General features: G+C 40.8%; 1 protein-coding gene across 3 annotated transcripts in view; it reads right to left on the reverse strand.

Annotated features, from left to right (window-relative positions):
• LOC113008767 (capon-like protein) overlaps window positions 1–24,818 on the reverse strand; it is a 164,684-nt gene that overhangs the window by 18,943 nt on the left and 120,923 nt on the right. For all 3 annotated transcript variants that reach the window (XM_026146485.1, XM_026146483.1, XM_026146482.1), the window contains exons 7-8: window positions 18,743–18,908; window positions 14,766–14,942 (exon numbers count right to left, since the gene is read on the reverse strand). In XM_026146485.1, coding sequence (XP_026002270.1) covers window positions 14,766–14,942; window positions 18,743–18,908 — 343 coding nt within the window. The remainder of the gene's footprint in view (window positions 1–14,765; window positions 14,943–18,742; window positions 18,909–24,818) is intronic.

The raw sequence follows: 24,818 nt of genomic DNA on the forward strand, positions 1-24,818 counted from the left end.
AATTTTGACACATTTATCTCCTGCCTGGTTGTTCAGTTGTTTTAATTAGTAGAATTATCTTCACACATTTTTGTCTGCATCTTATCTCCAGCCTAATTTCCCCCCCAGGAGATCATTTCAGTTTTATCTAACTTAATTAGTGAAATATGCTTTTCCTGCTGGACTCAGCAGTGCATCAGAAGGAACTAACAGCTCAGCAGTAAAATCTGAACTCTGCAGATTATTACAAAGCTGCCCCGTCCTCCTCTAGTGCCATACCCGACCTGCTCTCCCCTTCTTCTTCTTAAACTGGACACACGTGATCATAGATATCCTTTAAACTTTAAACTTCATCCCTCTAAACATCAGTCGACATCTGTCTTGGTGCGAGACTTGGACCCTCAGTCTCAGGGGACAAAAAACCCCCATCTTATTAAAAAAAAAACTAACCTGCCTTCTCTTTCTTCCCATCCTCTCCATCTTCTTCCATTTCATCCTCTCCGTCAGGTAAACTTTGTGCACAACCCTACTCTGTCCTTCCCTTTGGGATTGTTTTACTGGCAGAAACTGCATTTAGGCTACAAGGCGCCAGAACTATTGAATGAAACTAATACAAATGAAACAAGCCTCCTGACTTTGCATAGCCAAAATTCTCCATTAAAACTAAAACTAATGAATCTCTGCTATTTAAATTAGACCATGCAATGACTAATCCCACATAATCTCCACCGAATCCAATACTGATTATGTTTTTGTAAACAGGTTAGAAATGCTGAATGGAGTGAGTCGACCTGACCTGACTGCTCAATAAAGCAATTACTGTGGCACACCTGTTTGACTATCACACACCAATGCTGCTAAACCTTTAGTACTTGTTTGCATGTTGACATTCTGCTTATGAGACACTTTCATTATGGTGAAAGACATTTTAAATCTAATTTTGTTCCAGTGTATCTAGACACTTTGACCGGATTGGTGAAAAATCGAAATGACTGGTGGTTTTACAAAGAAATGATGAAATGAAATGATACAAATGATGAGTCATCATTACTGGATCATAAGCAACCTTCTTTTATCTGACTCAGCAACACCGGAGTCTCAGGAGCGGTGGATGCTTTTTTTTTTTTACAAGGCTAAACTGTTAGAGGGAAACATCCAACTGATGTGCCACTTGTGTTCAGTGCTGTGTCCTCATATCCCATCACACTGATGCTCGAATTTGGTTTATGGAAAATAATTGTTTTGAGAAAGAAAGAACAAAAAAGCCCAGAAAACCTCATCTGGATATTCAATGTAGTTAAGTTAAGACAGGTTCAAATTGCTGGAACAAGAAAAAGACTAGTGCTGTCAGCGTTAATCTCGTTAAAATGACGTTAATGCCATAACTGCATTAATGTGGCAAATCTCCGTTAGCGAGTTGGCGCTGATCGACCCGTGTGTGGGGCTGCCCACACACGGGTCATCTTTGAGAAGATGAGACTGTGCATGCCCAGACAGGAATGGTTATACGTCTACTAGATGGAGACATATAACACTAGATGTCTCTTGAAATACAGGTGACCTGCAACAATGTATCATGTGGAAGATTTCTCAAACTCTCCTACTGGCCTTACAATAATCTGCAGTGTAGGGTAACTGTGCTGCTAAAATTAATGTACCGAGACGTCCACTGTGATGGAAAATAAGCCAGAGAAATAGGAGACCTACAAACAGAGGGTAGACTACAGACTGCTTAGTTGTAGCCAGACATGTCTGTGTGCCTTCAGTCGCCTCCAGATCAAAGTCATCAGATCAATAATTCATTCAGTCATTTGCCACATCACAGTCTGTCTGACCCCACAGCTCCCGGTGAGAGTGTCTGAGTCATCAAAATATGAGTGTCGCCATGAAAGAAGCAGCAAGGGGGAAACGAGGCAGCAAGAAAATAATGGGGCTGTGGTTCCGGGTATTCGGTTACTCTCTGGCTTTATCTAATTCTCTTAGTTCAGGTTTGTGTGTTTTTGGTCCATTCTATTAAGAACTGTTGTAAATTCCCTTGGAGGTTGCATCAGGGACAGGATCCAGCCCAAAAATTCCAAATCAAACATGCATAGCCACCCACTGTGGTGACCAGCTTGTGACTTGGCAAAAAGTAGCTTCAGGTATCCTCAAGTATTCCACTGGAATCAATGACCCAGTCCAGAAAGGCAGCAGAACAACAGTACAAAGTGTACAGATAAGAATGTGTGTCCACTGAGCCTTTTGGCTATGCAGTAATGAGGCAGTTATTCAAAGGCTTGGGGGGGTTGAAACAAACTGTGCTTCTTGTGTGTTCAACATTATTTGGCAATCTGAGTTGGTTCTTAAAGGCATGGTGAGGGATACGATGTATCTAAATATGTCATACTTCCAGTCCTACTATGACACATCAAACACTAATATAGTTGAGATGTATCTAACTGAGAGCTAAAAGTGATCAAAGTTATCTCTTGTCTTTCCTTTCAGCCCCCACCTGGCTCAGTGGGAGTTGTTCTCTTTGAGGCTGATTCCATCTTCCACCTCCACTTTAAATTCAGCATGTGTACGCGCTACATTTGTCAGCTCGCTTTTGTCAGCGCATAAGTGAAAAGACACAAAGGAAGCTTTAGAAGAAGGGAAGAAATGGGACAAGACAGATGGGCTGACAGGCAGATGCGGATGAGACGGGCCTTCAGCTGTGCTGCGATAAGTTTGCTCTTTTTATTTCTTTACATCTGGAGCTGCACATGTTCCAGATTATGTATCAGGCCAGGCTGCTGCTTAGCATGGCCTTTAGCTCTGCACCGTGGGAACATCAAAGACATCCAGATGTCAATGCACAGCAAGACTCGAGTCAGAACATGAGCATGGTTTTCGCTGAGGTCTCTACTGCCTTCAAATGGATATGCAGACGTGTGTAAATGCTGAGAGAGAAGCAAGAAAAATGCCTCCTCGAGGAAGCTGAAAAAGTTTGATAGTGAGTGGTAGGCGTCTGGTTCAAATCCTCTGACCCAGTGGGAGACCACTGTCAGAGACTGTGAATACATGATACTAATGGGGAACCAAAGCTCAATGGACACAAAATGTTAAGAAAGCATAAAACTTCACGACGCTAATGCACCCACAGACATACACTAATGAACTCCATCTTTTTGGTTGATGCAGCTTGGTCTGCAAAGTTTAGTTAGTGAGAATCTTTTCTGGTGAACTCCTACTTGGCTCCAATCATTAATGTCGAAGTCAGAGGATTAATTGCTCAGCTTTGGAAGTCCTTTATTCCCTCTGCTCTTCTGGCAAACACAGTCATTAATTTCAGCACTGTGAGGAGCTGCCGTGACTGTTTGTTTATATGCGACCTACTAACTCCTCGTGTCTCTGTCAGCACTACTTTCACATTAAAGAAAATGACCTCAGCCAGTTCCTAACAAGCACACAGCACTTGGCACACACAGTTCTTTATATGTGGCTCATACACAAAAAGCCGGGGGAAATAAACATGAACAGAATCAACGTGTGTCCGTATGTGGAAGTGACTTTCATCATATCCAGTGTTTTTCTCATGTACTAAATGTTATTGTTGTTTATGTGTTTTATTTTCAAAGATAAAATGACCTGAACATATTTACTTTGTAGCCAGCATCAGTTGAAGGTCAGCTTGGTTACTTATTTATTGTGTTACAATAATGAACTTTCATATGGTCAATGTTTCAAATTATGAAATCAGTATCTGCGCAATCCCTGTGAGGCAAATACTTAAACTGGTCTCAAAGCTCCGCCTCACACAGTGTTTTCTCCTCTTGGCTATGTGAGATTTCAACAAGAGAAGCCATCTAAAATATGACCATAAGCCACAGGCTGTGTAAACCTTCTGCGTGCGAGGAGGAGCCAATCAAAAAGTAGGCTTAAAGGAAGATTAAAATGAGCTAAACAACTTGTTTTAGACAGAAGATGAACTCAGGGGCTGCAGAGTTAAACAGGGTTTATTTTGAACTGTGACTCATGACAAGCTGCAGTAGTAGAGTCAAAGAGTAAAAATAATAGCTGAAAATAATCAGAAAACATTACACCTATACTCACCAGATACTCTAACAGGTACACCTTTCTAGTAGGGGTGCAACGATACACAAAATTCACAGTTCGGTTCGATACTTTGGTGTCACGGTTCGATATTTTTTCGATACAAAAAAATGTTCATGCTTTTTTAATTTGTCATTTATTAAAATTATAAATATATATTTTAACATGACACGCTTACCTTCAGGGTCATGCTTCACATGAAGACCAAAATAGTTCCAAAGGCCAGATCTGAATGAGGGTGGGGGAGGTTCAATTTGCCATGTTGCAACGAGCTTAGCTTCTGTCTTGTTAGCTTGCGCTGCGCTCAGTGGATCTGCGCTCGACAGTGCAGCCTAGGCGGAGTAGTCGAACAAAGAAATCCACTGAGCTGTCAACACAGACAGCATCGTCAGAAGAAAAGTTGATAAGATAAATTAAAAATTTTGTATTGTTCGCTACATATGTGTACCGAACCGAAAGCACTGTATCGAACGGTTCAATATCGATACGAGTATCGTTGCACCCCTACTTTCTAGTATCAGGTAGGACCCCCTTTTGCCTTCAGAACTACATCAATTCTTTGTGGTACAGATTGGAAACAAATGTGAGAAATTCTGGTCCATAATGACATGAGTGCATCACACAGTTTCAGATTTGTCAGCTGCACATCTAAATATCCTTTTCCACCACATCCCAAAGATTCTCTATTGAGATCTGGTGACTGTGGAGGCCATTTGAGTACAGTGAACTTATTGTCGTGTTCAAGAAACCAATTTGAAATGATATGAAGCTTTGAGACCATCTTCCCTTTGCTGGTCATGAAGGGATGGACATGGTCAGCAACAACACTTAGGAAAGTTGCAGCATAGAAACAAAGCTAAATTGGTACAATCCCCCATAAAATAACACCATCATGACCAACCTGAACCACTGATATAAGACAGGATGTTGTTTAAGCAAAATTCTGACCCTACTATAAAAACAGGGAACATTTTTTTAATCTGTCAATTTCAAATTTCGACGAGCCTGTGAGGGGTTCTGGGTCAAGGTTCATCATGCTGAGAGAGGCTCTTGTGCATACCTTTATATTAATGAGTAGCTATTGGAGTTACTGTTGCCTTCCTATTTACTTGAAGCAGTCTGGCCATTCTCTTCTGGCCTCTGACCTCAACATAAGAGAAATACTCTCTTTAAACCCTTGATATGCTTGAGCAGATTAGCAGCAGACTGACAGTTTTTTTGTTTATTTGGCTTCCCGTCAGTCAAGAGCCTTGGACTACATTTCCCTAGAGCACTGCTTGGTTGGTTTGTCTAAGACATTTACTTCTCCTGTATGCGTCTACTATATTGAGCACTTGTTTCATCTCAGAAACATCCTGGGTTTGCCATGGAAAATTATAGACAGCAGAGATCATAGCATTCACACTCTTTCATATTGATTTGTTCTATGTTTGCTACAGTTACAGTTGTTGGTTGAGTTTTTATGTCAGAGGAGCAAAGCTGCGTAGCAGGTATCCGGGTTATCGAGTGTGCTGCTCTGCTCGTTATATATAAATACATTTCAGGTCATCTTGCTTTTGGACAAAAAGAAGATGAAAGTAACTGAGTAGCCATTTTTAAAGTTCTGACACCTTTTTATGCTCCAACACCGGCCATCCAACTTGGACATGAACAAACAGTATTAAAGTCTGTATTTTAACCTTATTGTACGTAAGTTCAAAATCAATTTGCTGAAGCACAGAAGCAAAGTAATGAAAAACAGTCTCTGCTGTACCCCTTGAAGACTGCACAGTGCATGCCACGGCCAACCAAGGCCAGACAGTTTTGAGTTCCACTGCTTGTAGGTGTGTGCCATGCCTTGGTTGGCTAGCTCTGAACCTGCTACGCATTTGCTTTGTGTGTGCTGCCTTTGAGCGTGTCCCTGCTGGTGACAGCGTGAGTTGTGTACTGTGTATTGATTCGCTCCCTTTCTATCCCAGTAGTTAACCCCGGTTTCAAACAACACGCGCTTGTGACGGGGAAATCGATACAAGTCACCAAACCCTGCTGTGCTTGGTCAGACGGGTTGGCAACGTGGCCTCCGAATCACAGCGAAAATCCCAGCCAGACATTTTATCAGTGCTGAGAAGAGGGAGGAAATCACAGAGTTTGCGTGAGAGAGACAAGCTGCAACAAAGATAAAGATTTAAGACCGGACCCGACTTGAAGCATCTGTAGATACGAGAGTTAAACCTTTTCAACACAATCTACTGGCGATTGAGTGTGGAGGCGAACCTCTTATATTACAACAGTATTGTATCTCAACCTCTCAAGGTCAAATATTTTCTACTTTTAAAGGAGTTTGGGACAAATTGAATTTTTTACTCTTCACTGGTAAGGAATGGTGCTTGCTATTACCCTTGAATGCAAATAGAGGCCTATCAATTCTAGATGTCTTCAGTCCAACACTACTTGCAGACGAGCAACCAGAAACAGACACTTCTTTCTTTCCAGAATTCAGCTGTCCTGTAAATTCATTACAGCCTCAATCAATAACTAGTTACAAAGTAGAAATGAGTTTCACACTAAACTGAACCTGCACACACCCATCCTGTCTGCTTTGCCTCCGAATGTGATCTCCCTATAAATCCACAGAACAGATGGTTATATTAATAAAGATTTCATGAAAAGCAGACCCTCATAATAACACTTTGTCCTCCGCATGTACTTTAGCAGTAATTACTAACCTCTTTGTCAAGGTTAAAGGCTGTGGGCTGTACTTTATTCCTCCAAACACACAACATGTATCACTAATATAGAAAACAACAACAAGAGACTGTTTAGAATTACAGCGTGTCTGACATTTTGGAGAGGTCGGCGCAAAAGTGGGGATCAGGGGAATAAAGTTAAGGTCAAGTGTGTGAGAGAAATATAGATGAAATCAGATGGAAGTAGAAAAGACTATTTAGCCAAAGCCTGAGCAGAATAGCGAGGTTAGGAATAAAGACATGCAACTTAAGACATGCAAATGGATAAACCATGAGTGTAAAATGCACTGTGCAATACTGGTAAAGGGATAGTTCATCCCCAAATCACATTTAGGTACACTCTTCATATCAAAATAATTTTAACAACAAACAGCACTACTGGCCAGCATATTTAATATTTGATAGAATATTTGACTTTGGGGTAACTTATTTTGTTAAACCACCAAAAGGGTTTACTAAAATGTAAATGTACGAACATACACTCAAGTGAAAACGCTTTTTACAGCACTCTGTGCAGATCTGTGATAACAAATATGTGCATACTTACTTCTTCCATTTGGAAAAAAAAGAGGCAATTTTGGTCATTTGCTGATCTGGCTTTTGCATGTTAACATATTGCCACATCCCAGCTAATTCAACCTGAGGTCAGACCGAGCAATCCTTAGAGAAACAAGAGAAACTGCGTAACCCCAAGAGCTACATGTCAGACTCCACAGGCCTCAATTAGTATGCTTAATGTCATTAGAAATTAGAAAATGTCAAAGTATGGCTGATTTGGAAGAGTTGCCAGGAGAAAGCCTCTTCTCTGTAAAAGCAAAACAAAACAGAAACATGACAGAATGGCTTCGGTTTGCAAAGCTGCATCTGAACAACCAAAAAAGTTATGGAACAATGTCCTTTGGAAAGACAAGTGGAGATGTTTATCTGTTATGTGCAGTGGCAGATTTGGTAAAAACCAAACATAGGATATAAGCACAAACACATCATGCCAACTGTCAAGCAAGGTAGTGGAGAGGTGACGATTTGGGCTTATTTTGGAGTCACAGGACCTGGGCACCTTACAGTCATTGAGTCCACCATGAACTCCTCTGTATACCAAAGTATTCTAGAGTCAAATGTGAGGCCATCTGTCCAACAGCTGAAGCTTGGAAAAGTTGGGTCACATAAAAGGACAGTTTACAATAGACTGACTGAAAATGAACAGAATCGAAGTGTTGCAATTGCCCAGTCAATGCCTGGACCTCAACCCAACTGAAATGCTGTGGCAGGACCTTAAGAGAGCTGTGCATAAATGAATGACCACAAATGTCAACTAAACTAATGTTGTAAAGAAGAGTGGGCAAAAATTCTTCCAAAACAGTGTGGCAGACCGATAAAGACACAGAGAACGATAAATTTCAAGTCAAGTTCTACAACCTACTGGATGATGATGAGGTGTATTTAATTTTTACATAGTCCTGCAGAGTCCTGTGGAAATTTAAACTTTTTCATTACTGGATAACTAAAGGTAACAAAACAGTTTTATCTAATTTAATCAATAAATTAGTTTTTTAGGGCAGTATGGTGGTGCCTCACATCAAGAAGGTCCTGAGTTTGACTCCACCATCTGACCAGCCTTTTTATGTCTGATATTCTCCCGGTGTTTCTGAGGGTTCTCTCTGGGTACTACAGCTTTGTCCCACAGTCCAAGACATGCAGTTAGTTGGGTTTGGTTAGTTGGTTTTCTCTATGTTAGCCCTGTGTCAGATTGGTGATCTGTCCAGGGTGTACACCGCCTCTTGCCTATGGTAGCTGGGATAGACTGTAGCCTGCTCGCAACTGTGATAAGGGTAAAAGGAAGAGATTGGATGGATCGAATCTGTTTTTTCAATTTTATAAAATAAAAATGACAAGGTTCTACCAGTGTGTTTTATTTTACCATCAAATCCAAAATTCAAAGTATTTAATTTACAACCACTGGCTACTGAAAAAAAAAGGAAAATATTTTGATTTGAGGATCTTTTTTGCCCCTTGTCTTCTGAACAGTCCTTTGAATTTAGCTTTGCTTGTATTTCACACAACTTGCCTACAGCACTGATGCACCCGTTCACTAACTGAGGGTATGGGAGGATGGTTAGATTTACAGACTGGAAGCTGTGTTTAAAGTAGTGTAGAATTTGTTTACCTGGTCACACATTAGTGAAATTATAATAATAATAATAATAATAATGGATTGGATTTATATAGCGCTTTTCAAGGCACCCAAAGCGCTTTACAATGCCACTATTCATTCACTCTCGCATTCAGACAAATCGACTGGGCAGATCAAGATGCTAAACTCAAGTTATTTTCACAACCTAATGATCTTGCCCTTAATGTTTTTATATATATAAACAGAAGAAAAAATACAACTTTTTATATAATCAACAATAAGAATTTGAGAAGTAGTGCAAACAGATAAAGTTGCCAAAAAAAAAAGCTAGTTTTGTGTAATTCAAGTCACATAATGCTTGGCCTCCTGGAATACCTTGTCTAAGGCTTTCACATAATCTTCCTCTGCATAAGCCAAAGAATGCGAATGAGCCTGACACCGAGGTAATTTCGGTCTTGATGACCAGACACATTCTTTGATTAAAATGAATACCTGAATCATGAGGTAAGGTCATCTTTTTAAATCACCATAATATCAGTGCAGAGCTTTAACTGATGATTTATCACAACAGGTCTGAATTTGTCTTTGGTCGATATTAAGCGCCCTCTAATTATATTTAAATGACTGCATTATCTGACGGTGATTGCATCAAAAGCTGAAATGTGACTTAAACGTGTGTGTGGGGGTTTTTCTGGGCATTTCTGCTTTAATTACATAGCGACAATGGGGAGAGGGAGTAGAGATATAGTGAAAGAGACTATGAGACATTAGCAGCAGCAAATGTCTAGACAGCCGGGAATTCAATGAGGGACTGATCGCTGAAGGCATCTGCACCCCTGTGCCATGCGCTCAACCACTCGTGAAGATTTAAACTATTTAAATGAACACGTACAAAAGACAGCAGGGGAAAAGAGAGACACAACACAAGGAAAGAGGGATAAAAAAGACAATGTGAAGGATAAGGTTTCGATCAGAGGACATACACCACAGTGTTGCTGGTTTGATCTGACGCCTTAGCCGACTGCTCCAACAGTCAAAAGAAAAGCAAGCACTTCCAAGAAGTTTAAGAGTACACTATTGGGAATTCTTAGAGCTGGAATATTGGAAGTGCTTCTTTCTGTTGTGAATGGAAAATATCAATATGGAAATCCAAGCGTGCAACTTGCCCGAACTGTAGTTCTTCTGTTCACCAGTAGACGCAGGTCTTTGCTTCCATCAAACATGGTTGTTTTGCTACTACAATTCCCATCAAGTACCCTTTCTTTTTTAACATGCATGATTGCTGTTGAGGAGCATATTTCAAAATCTACCCAAGGTGAAGAATTATTGATTCTCTTTTTTAAAGCCATTGCTGCTTAACAGCTAATAGTACGTTATTTTTCTGCTGTGTTTTCAGTCTGTTTGGATCTGTCAAGTCGACGACAGATGGGACTAAGATACTTGTCTACAACTCTGGTCCTAAGGTATAACTTGCTGTTGTTTCGGGACCATCTAGGTTTAAACCTGCTTTTCCCTGTAACCGGGTATAAACCTTATGCCTAAACTGGAACTTGTCTATCAAGATCCACCGATTTATACAGCAGTATAGAGCTGACTGAGATGTCTGGGAATTGCAGAAGGCACGGGCATTTCTGTGAATCATAACCTAGTAGCTGGCTGGCACCTCTGCTTTCCACACTGAACAAACCGGTAAAGGTAGGCTATCGAAAAATCAACAGTTATATTATTGCTACTTATTGATTTATGTGGTGTCCCTCTGTTTCACCTTGGTCAGGACTCCTCACATCGCGTTTCTGACTGAAGGACGACCAGATCTACATTATTTACTCATTCGCCTATCAAGTGCTTCGTCTTTGTGATAACAGATTAGACTGCTTGCCAGTATGCTCTTGTGCTGACTGTATAACTATTAGCTCCATTTGCTTATTTCAGTATTAGTGACTTTTTCTTTTGCTTTCATCTTCCGTAATTGTCTCAGCGCAGAAATTAAGAACGGTTCTATATGTCTAGAAATGTAATTTAGATCTTTTGGATCAATTTTAAGTCAAGCCAGAGAAAACCTATGCTGTTGACTAATTATAGCTGGCCTGCATATTCTTTACTGGTAACACTAGTTAGTTCTCATGTGCGACCACTTTGGCACGAATATCCAAACAAACTTTAGACAAACAGCAGATAGGATCTTTGTTATATTTTAATACAAACACAATCAGATGGCAAGTGGCTGGCAGTTTACTGGTTTAATCCAATCTGACTAAAGCTCTTTGCAAAAAGATATTGAGCACTTAGAGATTTGGCTCACTTCCTCTTCAAATCTCTGCAAGGTCTACCTTTGCCAAGGACGACTGTCTGCGCTGATCTGAGTGAAGGGCTGTCCTGTTAAACTATGGCTACGGTACACAAAAATGAAAACTCTGTAGCTTTCCCCACGAAACAAAACGAATACTTTAATATTGACTCGTGCCTGGAGGCCGGTACACAGAGCTGGGTTAAAACAAACGGGACCGCTCTTGGCTGTCATCCGCGAGCCGCTGTTCTGGCACGCGGGAAGAGGTTTTGAATACCGGATGAATAAAAGAAACAAACAGCGTTCCTCGAGGTCCAACTAATCCCAGCTTTACATAAATTAAAAAGTGGGGAGATATGTGCGTGGACAGCTGAAAAGAGTGCAAACATGCTCTGACTACCAAGTTGACAAACAGTGAGAGACAAAAAAGAGGGTCAAGGATGGAGCAGTTCCAACAGTTTCTGTGTAGAAAACAAAGTTTGTACAGGTAGATAGAGATTTCTGTCTAAAAATAGTCTTTGATTAATTATGAACAGAGGAAGAAAGGACTTTCCCTTTCCAAAGTAACAAAGTCCCTCCAAAAGTTAGACCCAACTGTTCGTGCTTCATCGCAGGAAGAGTCGCTTTTCACTCCAGCTGTGACGAGAGCGTGTCAGTCTCAGGTCTCTTTAGTCCCGAACACTTCTGTCTTGTTCCTGTCAGCGTGAATGATCGCTACTCCGTCCGTGTTGACAGAGTGAGCACTTGCCCCTGAACTAACCTTGAGGAGTTATTGTATATGTACATTTTCAAACAACTTCCATTTGCTAAGTGATCGATTTCCTGTTACACCCTGACAGCCCCATGACACCATCAGCGTACACGCAGAATCACAACTTCAATTTACCCAAAGGGGAAAACTTAAGAGTCTGAATCTGATGAGTGTGTCTGATAGATGGACGCCTGTGTGTCATGAAAAAACAGGAAACAAAAGGAAGCAAACAGGAGCAACAGATTCAGAGAAATAAGAGTATATGCATGTAGGGATGGGTATCGAAACCCAGTTCTTGTTGAGAACCGGTTCCCACTGTTTCAATCCTTGGAGTTGTTTGCCGTTTTTGCAAACGATTCCCTTATCGATTCCAGTCGCCCCGAATCACGTCACCACGTTGCGGAGCGTCATTTACCTGGCAGGAAACATGGTGCCTAAGCGGCTCAAACGGTCAAAAAGTTTGGTTATACTTTACGAGAACGGATGACAACAGGGCAACTTGCAATACTTGCAAAGTAGATATTTCATTTAAGGGAGGAAACGCTACGAATATGCAAAAGCATTTGCTCACAAAACACACGATGACCTTAAATGAATGTCGTGTTTTTAATTCCGCTCCGGACTCGTGAATCTCAACCCAGCAGCAGCGGTAACGTTTGCACGTCCTCTCCCGTTAATGCGGCAGGTAAATAATCAACTAACAGTGCATATTTATGTTAGCGCGATCTGCCTTATTACAAAACCTGCCATTACTGTGCATTTAGGTGAATATTTATTTTATTATTTTACATTTACAATTTTTTTTCCTGGGGACCCTGTGACACCCCATTGAAGAGCCGTAGGCTGTGGATCTCTTATCTCACTGTTGGGTTTGTAAGGCCATGTTACTCCTAAATTTCTATCTTGTTCAAAGAGAAGATATAAAACAAAGTTCTAAGCTGATCGACCTTAGTGTTCTCCTTTTTTAAAAAGAATCGACAAGAGAATCGATAAAGAATCGAATCGTTAAACAGAATCGAAAATGGAATCGGAATCGTGAAAATCTTATCAATACCCATCCCTATATGCATGAGTGTGCATACAGATTAGGCTCAAACTCTTGTTTTCCAAGGGTACGTGACCAACTCAGATTATTATTCTTAAGGCGAATTCAGCCTGAACTAGAAGCAAATTATCTATAATCAAACTTTATTTGCTTACAGCTGATTTGTGATAACCTCTAGCTAACAAAATGTCCTGTTACCCTGTGTGAACTTGTTTTTTTGCCTCCTGTATGAGGATGATAAGTTTGACAAACCTAAAATTTAGAATGCTTGGCATGTTCTTGTTTGGTCTCCTCTCTGATGTCATGCTGTCGATGATTTTTGATTTATCATTCTGCTATTAATTTGTTTGTGCCCACATGTGTCCTTTTTTTAAAGGGACACTATTTTAATTAGGTTTCTTTTTACATTTGATGCTCTGGCCTTATTAATTGATTTAGACTGTTTTCCTGTGAGTTGTCCAGTTTTAGAGCCATCAGTTATCTGCCCTCTACATCTGGGACACCACTGTTAATCCCATCGGGATAGCACATGTCCCGATGGAAGACATCCCATCAGTTCAACTCTGACTGCACAGACATATTTCTGAGTTTGTGTTTCAAATTTATGAGCTGAATTCAAGTAGTTAGTGTGAATTTCATTAATATTTTATTTCTGGCCTTTTTTCTGCTTTATTGGACAGAGCAGTGAAGAGTGACAGGAAAGCGGAGGGAGAGAGAGGAAGAGGAAGATGTGCAAAGTAGAAGAAAGTGCAGTGGGTCGGACTCGAACCCGTGAATTTCTATGTAGAGGACAACAGATTTGCAACTTTTCACACTGCTGCAGCATCATTATGACCAAACTGCGCATAATGGTCAAATTAACCTCATTCTCATCTCTCAGACTGAAAGCAGACTTACTCAGTGTTTTTGCAGTTTTGATACCCAAAAGTTGCTTTGAGAATGGCAAGTCACTACGAATGATCGCAGGCCCTACTCTGGTCTTAAAGCCAACCATTTCAGAGGCAAAAGACCGTGGCAGCAGTGTTTTCTCCAGTGTGACTTAATATACTGACTTCGAATGCAGGACAAGGTTATGTTTTCCCATAGAAGCCTTATGTCCGTCTAAAAACAGCTGACACCATAGTTATCTTAAATTCACTTCAAGTTCAAGCTGAATGTGCCTTAGAGGACAGCTCATAACTTTAATCTGCCAACAACATCAGGTTAAAAAAAATATGATTGGTAAATTCACGTTAGCCTTGATTATGTAGTTGTGTACATCCAATATATGTCTCTCTCACACAGCAGTTTTAAGTAAGTGAACAAAACAAGCCACCATAGGATTCTCCGGATGGGGGGGTGGGGCAGGTTAAAGTGTTACACTGCTATTTCATCTCCCAGGCAGTCAGGAGTTCCCTGTCTGTTGAGAACATTAAGTAGCCTCACTGTCTCCTGATCTGTTCCCCATCCAAAAATCTCCATGTCTTCCTCGTCCTCATCCTCCCCTTCATCCTCATCCTCATCCTCATCCTCCCTGTCATCACTGTCGTCCGTGTTTGACTCGTACTCCGAGGCAATACCCGACTCGCGAAACCTTGCAAATTCCAGGCAGCCCAGAGATTTGACGTCGCAGGACAAAGACTTTACTGGACCCTCTGACGCTTCTGGACTTTTGATCTCTGGCCTGTTAATCTTGAGCGGATGAGGAGGCGAGGGGAGTCGAGGAGGTGGAGGCCCCGGGGGTCCCGGGAGGAAACGGAAACACTCCAGTTTGAGTAGACATTGGTCCCTACCTAGTGGGCTTCCCAGGGTCCCGTTGGATGATGAGAAGGCATTGCTGGTCCCGTCGCTGTTGCCAAATGTGTGCAGGTTGAGGGCTGACACCTCAGGCTTAGGTGTCGTGGGGTCACATATCACCGGAGGTACTGTAGACCGGAAGGTGATCTCCAACAAACTGTCCTGGGAACCCACTGGATGGAGGAGATAAAGCAAGGAGATTTCAGGTGAAGCAAAAGGTGGAAAGTGAAGAACAGAGATACATAAAATGTTTTCAACCACTTTTAAAAATGAGCCTTGATTGAAATGAATCTGCCATCACCTTTGCAGGCAGAAGATAAAATGTATGTGACGTACATATCTGTGAATTGTGGTGAATATAAGATTACAACTCCCAGCAAAATAAATCACTCTGTGACCAATAAATCAGTGCATGCTCGTACAGCATAAGCAGAGGAGAAAAAACAACATGTTTCAAAGTATTTCATCATCATCACGACTGCTCAGTGAAACAGGTTTAGCAGGGTTCTTCACGGGCACACAGCACAGACCTGGAGCTGGAACAGTGAGAAAGAGATGCATTAAAGAAAGACGTCTTCAATACCAACCCAGAACAAACATGAAGGATGACTCACTCACTCCTTGGCAGAGGACAGTAGCAGTAGCTTGTTTGGGTTCACAGCAGTTGCAGTGTTCGAGTTTAAACAACTCCATCAATCAAACATCTACAAAAACTTCTCAGACTGCTTCTGCAGTATAATCTGCTTTAGATTATGCTACATATACTGTATGTTTGTTTGGTTTTTTTGGTTTGTTTTTTAGGGGATGTATTTTTTGTCACACACACAGACACACACGGAGGGTGTTTAAAAAGTCTTATTACAGTGGGATAAAGGACCTCTTGAACTGCTCAGCACACTGAGAGGAACTGTCTGCCACTGCTGCTCCTTTGCCCAGCCAGAAGGCTCTGAAGAGGATCACTTTTTTCATGGATTCAGCCAGGCGTTGGGATTATTCCTTAGAGATTTTGACCTATATTCACCTGATGGCATCACATATTTGCTGGAGAAGCTAACTTAGTGAGGACCTTCATTGACATAATGGTTTCCCATTAACCCTAACCATTAAAAACGAATGCCTAACCCTAACCCTAGGGTAACTAAACCTAACCATAACCTAATTGTAACCCTGACACTAAAACCACATTTTGAGCCTCAAAAAAGCCTTCAAACTTGTGAGGACCAGTGTGTGTGTCCTCACAAGTTACTGTTGGTTCTTACAAGTATAGTAGAATGCAGATTTCGGTCCTCACAAAGATAGCTAGACAGGAACACACACACACACACAGTCTCAACAGCAGATGAAATTGATGACTAAAATTGTGTGGTAGTGAGGGGGGAGACATGGAAAGGACATCTTATACTGGACACGTCTGTGTTTTAATGCTTTTGTGCGCCGTGTGTTGCTGGACGTCTGCTCTGCATGTCTGACAGTGATGTGTGTTGACCTAGAGTGTGATGTAGAATTACTAATGCCTTTTTTCTGCCTCCTTCATGCCTATTTTTCACTTTTTCTCGTCACTGTCATTGTACATTTGCTTGTTTGTCACGGCACCTTTGGTGTGACCGAACAGCTCTGTTCTGTGAGATATCTCACTCACAGCTCATTCAGCTGAGCTTTTTCCCATATCATTTGCTTGGTAGAGTTTCTCTTTGCCTTGGTTGTACAATTTTTTCCCACAGCAGGAACGTTGTTAGAGGCAAGGGACAGATGAATGTCTAAATGAAAGGAATTATTTGGCACCCAGTTTTCTGCCTGGGATATAATGTTATCTTGAAACAGAACAATTTACAACTGTAAACCTTGTATCGAAATGTAGATATAAAGGAGACACATCAGAGGACATGACTTGTTTTGACCAATCAACTAGTCAGCATGATCAAAGGACCTTTGACACTTTCCTCCTCCAGTTTTCTCCAGTGAAATATGAGAAGAAAAGACAAGACATTCAGAAACATGTTTGTTTGTATTAGACTATGTCATTGACACTAAACTGGTCCACCTCTGCTTGCCCTGGGTGTAAAATTGATTTGCTTTTAGTTTTTAACAGCGACTAATGCCACGTTCCAGTTATCTCTTGGATGCTGGAAATCAGGAGTAAGTTTGTGCGTTCTGGTAGGATAGCTGGAAATGTGAGGAAAAACAGGATTTGCTTCAGCTTTTGGAAAGGTAGAGCGATTTATGCATCACTAACAATACAACATAATGCATGTTTTTTGGGCTTAAGAACACCACAGCAGCACGTTCATGGACAGAGCCTGGTCAGTGCTCTGGATGTGGCTTATTTTGTGAGTCACAAGAGTGCATACACAACAGTGGCAGTACAGAATAAAAGATCTTTAGTAAATAAACATATACTGTTAATTTGAAATTCCTACGTTGCCTCGTTTTCGGGTTATCGAATTCACAAACTTGAGTTAACGCGCCAATATCCTATGAGCCTTTTACAGCTGAGGGGTAAAAATGAATCAACTATGGAGGTATTACAATTATTATTTATCATATAGATTACTACTGTGTTAATTTTATGTTTGTCTTTTAATCACAGTGGATCAGTGGCTAGCACTGCTGCCTCACAGTTTACAGTTTTAGTGCCGTTTACCGCCACCATCTTGGACTGTTAACTCAGGATTGGTGGGGCTGCTCTGACTTTCTGAGTAAAGAATCAGAAGGAACCTTCCAGATCAAAATTCTAACTGGGAATAAGAAAATTCCCACTTCCAATACCTGAAAACGTAATATTTCCTTTACTTACTGGAAAAAATATATACTATATAAAAATAATATAAAACTATATAATAAATAATTTAGATCTATAGCCCACAAAATACATGAAATAATGTGCAAGTAAAATTGTGCATGGCCAGATAAATATAAACCCCCTCCAGCTAATGTCTTTAAAAGATCAAGTCTTTAAAAGAAAGCGGAAACAGACTAAAAGCAGGAACCTTTTACTTCCTTTTACTTCCTGGGAGTAAAAGTCTTTGACAGTTTTAATGAAAAACTGGTCATTTACCATTTTTTTCCTATTACATTCTATATGTATATTGCGTTTTATAACTATTGTTAAATACTTTAAGGTCTCTATATATTTTAGAATTATATTGAAACTTAAATATGCTTATTTTGTAGTATATGTTTGCAGTGTGTGCATGCTGATTATTCTCTATCAGTGAGAAACATCCAAAGCCTGTTAAAAATAATCAGTGAAACTTTATGAAAACGAAGACTTGAGCTCAAAGAACAACACAGCAGTCTGAAGCGTCAGCAATTAATGCATTAATAAGATACTATAATGCAAAGAACTATTTTCATGGACACATCTGAAGGATGAGTCTGCCTTGTTATAGTTAAAGAATTAAAGTTACATTTTGTGTAAGGGCCAAAACCGAATTGAAACCAAAAAGCTCCCTTGTGCTGTGTTTTTGCAGCCTATCATCTAGATCAGAGATGTCAAAGGCACTGCACATTATGTTCACACACTTACAGCCCATGTTAATGTTGAGTAGGTCAGACAAAGAAATGGTGCTCTAGTAAAACAGAAATCTGTTGCTACGGCTGTTTGGGCTTAAGCTCTGAGATATAATTGCCTAAATTTACAGAACAAGTTGAGGGAGCATCACATTTTCCAAAGCTGTCCGGTCAAACAGACTGAAGTCTCTGCCAGGCTGATTTTTGCCCTCGGGCCTTATGCTTGACACATCTTGCTTTAGGTGATGTGTCTTTTCCTCAAGCAAGAACTACAAACTACATCCCATTTCCTACTGACTGCCAGCAGAGGCTGATGCAGGTCACAATTTACACACTTGCCCGGTGCAACCTGTCTACTCTTGCCCTGTACATTCAGTAGATGTGTGAGCACTTTTATATCATCAGAACATCTCTATTTATCTAAAGTGTATTATACAGTATGCATGTCTATAGGTCCACTCACTGGAATTTGGTCCAGACATTTTGGTCTCCAGTTCCTGGATCTGTTTAACCAGCAGAGAGATGTGCTGCAGCAGGTCTTTGTTCTGGAGGAGCAGCTGGTGGACGCGAGCCTGGGCCTCCAGCCGAGCCGTGGCCTCTGCACTCAGCTGGTCCTTCAAGAGATGGACCTGCAACAGAAGATGTGAGGGGTCAAGAGTCTGTTGACAAGCAGGGAGAAAGGGATTCTCTGTAATGAGCGAGGCAAACCTAATCCAGCTCACAGAAACATTTTTTCCCAGGTTGCTCCTCTTATCTGAATTCCCCAAACAAAACAATGCACCTCATCCCAGTCTGTGTGAAGACCAAGGCCAAACTGTGCTGACCTTACCAACACGCTTTTCTCATCTGAGAAATCAGCGGTGCGTGATGTGTGCCGCAAATATTTCTTTAATGGCAACAAGAAAATACAAAAAGTTCATTTACATGCTTTGAATGGGTCCATGTTGCAGCTTTTCTGAAGCTAATGACGTGACTCAAGGTTGTTGTCATAGTAACGCATCTGCCTTTTTTTCCTTTTTCCTTTTTTTTTTTAAATGTCTAAGCAGTTTTCCAGGAGCGAGAAAAGTAATGACAGTCAGAGGAAGAGGATGAGAGATTTGACAAGCCAAAGAGAGCGAAACAAAATGTTGATGCATCTCCTTCCCCCAACACAGAAACCACTGAGTCTGAGCTCAACAAGAAAACTAGAATCAGTCAAACACCACGAGGGTAACAGCTTAAGAGACAGGGTGGACAGATTTCTATCAGCATCTGAATGTGCAGTCACTGCAAGTATCAAGCATGACATCTGGCTCTAAAACACTAGGCACACATGAAAAGAAGCCCGACTACATCTGAGACTGAATCCTTTTTTGTTTTGTGGTATATTTTGTCCTCATGTCATATACAAGTTCATTTTAATTACCCTGGAAAAGAGTGGACTCAAATTAAATATACTGCTTGAAAAACTTAAACGAACTCTGAAAACACATCAGATCTCAATATTGAAAATAAAATAAATCATGCTGCATATCTACACTTATATCGAGTGTAAGGTGAATGAAAGGGCGACACATTGTTTGATGGAAACGAAAATGATCACCCTACAGATTCAAAGACAGGCATGAAAAGCGATAAAATGATGTGGCAGGTTAGTCCATTTTGCAGGTGGTCCGAAACATAACATCCCAGAGGTGTTCTATTGGATTTAGGTCAGGCAAGCATGTGTGGGCCAGTCAGTAGCATTAATACCTTCATCCTCCAGGAACTGCCTGCATACCCTCACCACATGAGGCTGATCATTGACATGAACCAGGAGGAACCCATGGCCCACTGCACCAGTGCACCAGTACCTAATGGCAGTCAGGGTGCCGCTGGCTAACCTGTAGAGGTCTCGATATCCCTCTGTGGATATGTCTTTCCAGACCATCACTGATCCACCACCAAAACATTCCTAATGAACGATGTTGCAGGCAGGGTAATGTTTTCCACGTTTTGTAGCTCTGGCAGTGCTCATCCTGTTCCTCTTGCACAAAAGGGCAGATACTGGTCCTGCTGATGCGTTAAGGATTTTCTACGGCCCTGTCCAGTTCTCCTAGGGTACCTGTTTGTCTCTTGGAATCTCCTCCGTGCTCCTGAGACTGTTAGGAGACACAGCAAACCGTCTAGCAATGACACATATTGATGTGCCATCCTGGAGGAGTTGCACAACCTCTGTAGGGTCCAGGTATTGCGTGATGCTCCCAGTAATGACACTAACCCTAGCCAAATGTAAAACTATAGAATTAGTCGAAACTAGTCAAAAAAGATGAGGAAGAAAAAAAACATCAGTGGCCGCCACCTTTAAAACCATTCCTGGTTCGAGGGTTGTCTCATTGTTGCTGCACATGTTGTTCATTTCATTAACACCAAAGCAGCTTGAGTGATTAACAACAATATCCCATAAGTTTAACTGACTCATTTATGAATGTATAAATCTGCAAAACAATCGCCTTTGGTCTGGCAGAATATAATACCATACAAAAGTATTAAAAATGCCAGATCAACACTGTGTTGCTTTCATCAGTGGGCTCTCTGCTTTTATGTATTCAGTTGTATCTTTTTTTCCCCCTGTATTTTGGCACCGTTTTGTTTATAAACTGGGTTGAATTTTAGACCATATAAAAAAACTACAACAAAAACAAAAACGATGGATTATTATTTCCACTGAGAGCTTGGGTTTTATCACAGATGAGAGAAACGTGGATAAAATTCTTGTAATTAAAATATACTCTCATGAAATACAATATGAACTTTGAGCCTAAATACAAAGTGGATTTGTCTCCAGTTATGTGGGGAATGTAGCTCGAGTGTGGGCCATCTTCTAGTAACTACGCCGATTGTGAGATGAGAGGCTCAGAGGATGTGAGCTTAGGAGATGGCAGCGATTGATCGATCGCACCATATTTTCAGTGTTTTCATTAATTAAAGTTGCAGAGGGAAAGAAGAACAAAACAGCAAACCAACTAAATCATCTGAGCGTTTTTCAGTCAGAAGCAAATGAAGTAATCAGCGAAAATCTTTGGGGATTGTAAAGTTGTTTTCAGTTTAAGATTTTGGTGACCACTTTCAGAGCTCTTCATTGGTCACATTCCTCTTTATATTGCTGTTAACATTTACATCCATACGCCACTACTAGGCCAGCTGACTGATGTTTGTTGGTGGCACCTGGGTCCAGATCAAAGACAAAAGGAGACGGTGCTTTTGAATTTCCGGCTCCCAGGATGTGGACTTTGCTTCCGTTGGACTGGAGATTTGTGGAGACTGCTGGCACTTTTCAAAAGAAGCTTAAAACCCACCTGTGCAGGCTTTCTTTTATTTACTTTGATCCATTTATACTCTTTTAACTGGTGTATGTCATTTTATACTGGAAAACACAATATAAATAAACCTTACTTGCTTCCTACATGTGGAATCAGTTAGTAATTTGAAACATGTCGCCTTTAGATGTGGGAAACTGTGATGGGCAGTTTTTTTTGTTTACTTTTTTACCAGTTTCAGACAAATTTTATTACTTTTTTAGCTAATTAAGCATGATGAAATATTCCAGCTTTGACTCTACTTTCTGATACTTGATCACCTTCTATTACATTATCTAAAAGTTTAAAAGAAAAAAAAAACACCCAGACAGAACATTAGTGATAGATGCAACCTCTTTGTGCTGTAATTACAGCGGCTTTATCTTTTATTACAAGACGAATGGTGCTCGTTTGGCAGCTCTGATCCTCATGTAACCTTAATGCAACAGCCTGCTGTGGCCCGCGAGATTAAAGCACACACTCGATTTCAATTTAAGACTGAACGGCTCAACTTCTTTTACACTTTGAATCGGGGATATAAAAGGAGAGGAAGGGGAGAAAGAAACTGTTCAGTCGGTGCACAGATGTCCGCACACACACACTCTCATAGCTTTTATAGCAGCAATGACTCTCCGTTCTGACTTCAAAGTACTCTCCAAATCAAATGTTGGTCCCACCTCCCACCCTGTTCTGCCATCTCCTATCCTGAGCACGTATTTGCTTTCAACAGTTTCAAAGGAGAAATTCTCAAGGTTTCAAATCACAAGAATGGTTCAGAAGAGGCCCAGTGTGTTAAAGGAGACCACTTATTAATGATTTTCTGACAGCAGAGGCGACGTGGCTCTCAATAATTTGATTAAGCTTAACTCTGGAGTTTGAACATGGTCCAGCGCTGCTTCAAACATCGGCTGTTTAACAGGCAAAAAGGAGCCGAACAAAAAAAAGGGTGAAACATCCTTTTACCCAAAAATTCTGCACGGACGTGGAAAACGTTTTAATGTTAAACAGTGACAGTTACGTGGTTTCTTGCCTTTTTAATAGCTTCTTGTCAGTGTACATGTAAGAAGCTTAATCAATACCAAAGTGATTACAAGCCGTTTCCCTTACAATCCTAGGAAACCAGCTGGGGTGAAGGGCTCACGGTGTATTTTCAGAGCAGTGTGAATGACAGGGCCTCATGTGGAGGTGCAAGTTACTGAAACTCCTAATCACTCCTTAGCTTCTAATTTGAGCTTGATGCGGTAGCGCAGCACTTGTTACCGTGGTAGCACGAAGGCTCTTGGCTGTTGACGTCAATGCCTCCACGTGTCAAAGGAACGAAGGAAAAAACTCTACAAAACAAACTGTAATCAGAGTTGGAACAATGTACCAAGGCCATTCTAGCCCCTATGAAACACAGCTATGCACTACAGAAAAATCCTCTATTCACTATTGCATTTGCAGTGCTCGTGTTGCAGGCTTTAATGAGAACACAACAAGCTCATGTACCGAGGTCCTTTATAATATTTTGTCTAACTTTAATTCTTGCTTGTCATGACAGAAAAACATTTTTAGCTAACTTTTTGCAGATGCTCCAACATCTGACCAAGTGATAGCTTTTTGGTCATCGATGGCAGTCATACTTTGTTAATGGTTACTGTTGCTGCTAATCAAACTAACACATAAATTAACCATCACTTATGGTCATGAGCTTTGGGTAGTGACTGAAAGATTGAGGCTGCAGAAAGAAGTTTCTTTGAAGAGTGGCTGGGCTCTCACTTAGAGACGGGGGGGGGGAAAGCTCGATCATTCGAGAGGGACTACAGCAAAAGGAGCCAACTGAGGTGGTTCAGGCACCTGATAATGATGTGTCCTGGAGGCCTACTAGGAGAGGTATTATGGACATGTCCTACAATGCTTCCCACTGTTTTAGTCCCTTTAACTTATTGTTAATTTTATGTAATTGTCTAGTTATTTCTGTTGTAAAGTTGAGTGTTTTGACATGTGAGGCCATGAGGAGTGACTCCCTGTCTAATCCTGGTTTAAGCGATAAGACAGAAAAAAGCAGAACCTGATCTGCAGGTTCTTTTACACAGAGATATTGTCATTTTATGGAAAATTGGCTCTGTTCTCTTATTATGGCTCTGTTCTACATTTTGTGCGTCGTTTTCTGTTTTCTCATTTACTCCTCCTTGCTACTTTTCTGCATTAGACTGACTCATCACTCCTTTGTCATTCTAATGAGGAGGCAGTGGGGTGGAGAGATCCATCCCTCCTCCTCTCCCACATTCACTGGCCAGACAGTGTCAAGGAAGACGGTCATCTACTTCCATTATCCCCGTACTCCTCAACAAACAGAGGTGATTACAGATTGTGTTCGGCCTCTGAAGAGCTCATTTGTAAAGATAGACACCCTGATGATGTCTGCGGTGGTTTAATTTACAGCAGATGGGACCCCATCTTGAGCTATGGAAGAGAGGAGCTTGACTCTGACTTGTGCTGCCCTGCTGACAACTCTAATAGCACATCAGCCACTCCTCCGTGGTTTATACTGAGGCCTTGGCCACAAGAGTCACATTTGTTCTGAAGCTGTCCATTGTTAAATGTCTCACTGAGCTGCTGTGGCTGCTAAAAGGACAGTGAATAATTCAATATAAAAGCTGTAGTGAACAAATTAGATAATTCAAATAATCTAGGAACAAAAACAATTTCTTTTAAAAGTCAAAGCTAAGCTTTATCATCTGGATATCTGATCAAAAAAATGTCTGAAGTGGCCACACAAGGTTAAACGTAAACTTTATTCAGCAAACTCTCTGAAAACACAACTGTTCCCAGAGATAAAATGTAAAAATAAAATTGAAAATAGATAAGATGAACGATAACAAGTCCTAAGTTACTACGGCTTGACCTCGAAGATTATTGCCTTTTGTTCAGCGGTGCGCCTTTCTGTCTGGCCACCTGTAGTTAGTTCTATTTGCTTTCCATTGTTATACTTAAAGTGAACTGTCACTTAAGCAGCACAGGTAGTATTTATGAATAATGGAACACATTTTCCAGTTCGCAGATGTGTAATTACAGTCAGTGTTATCACTCTACCTGTGAATATCTTTTACCCTATGTGTTGCCCTTCTTTCACAGATTTTCTTTGGCCATTTTTGACTGAATTGGTGGGCAATATTGTGGTGAACACTGTTAGGGTCATTACAGTATTTTTTAAAATAATGTGTTTATGGCGCAGTAACA

This window comes from Astatotilapia calliptera, chromosome 17 (genome assembly GCF_900246225.1).
Source record: "Astatotilapia calliptera chromosome 17, fAstCal1.2, whole genome shotgun sequence".
NCBI classification, from domain to species: Eukaryota; Metazoa; Chordata; class Actinopteri; order Cichliformes; family Cichlidae; genus Astatotilapia; species Astatotilapia calliptera.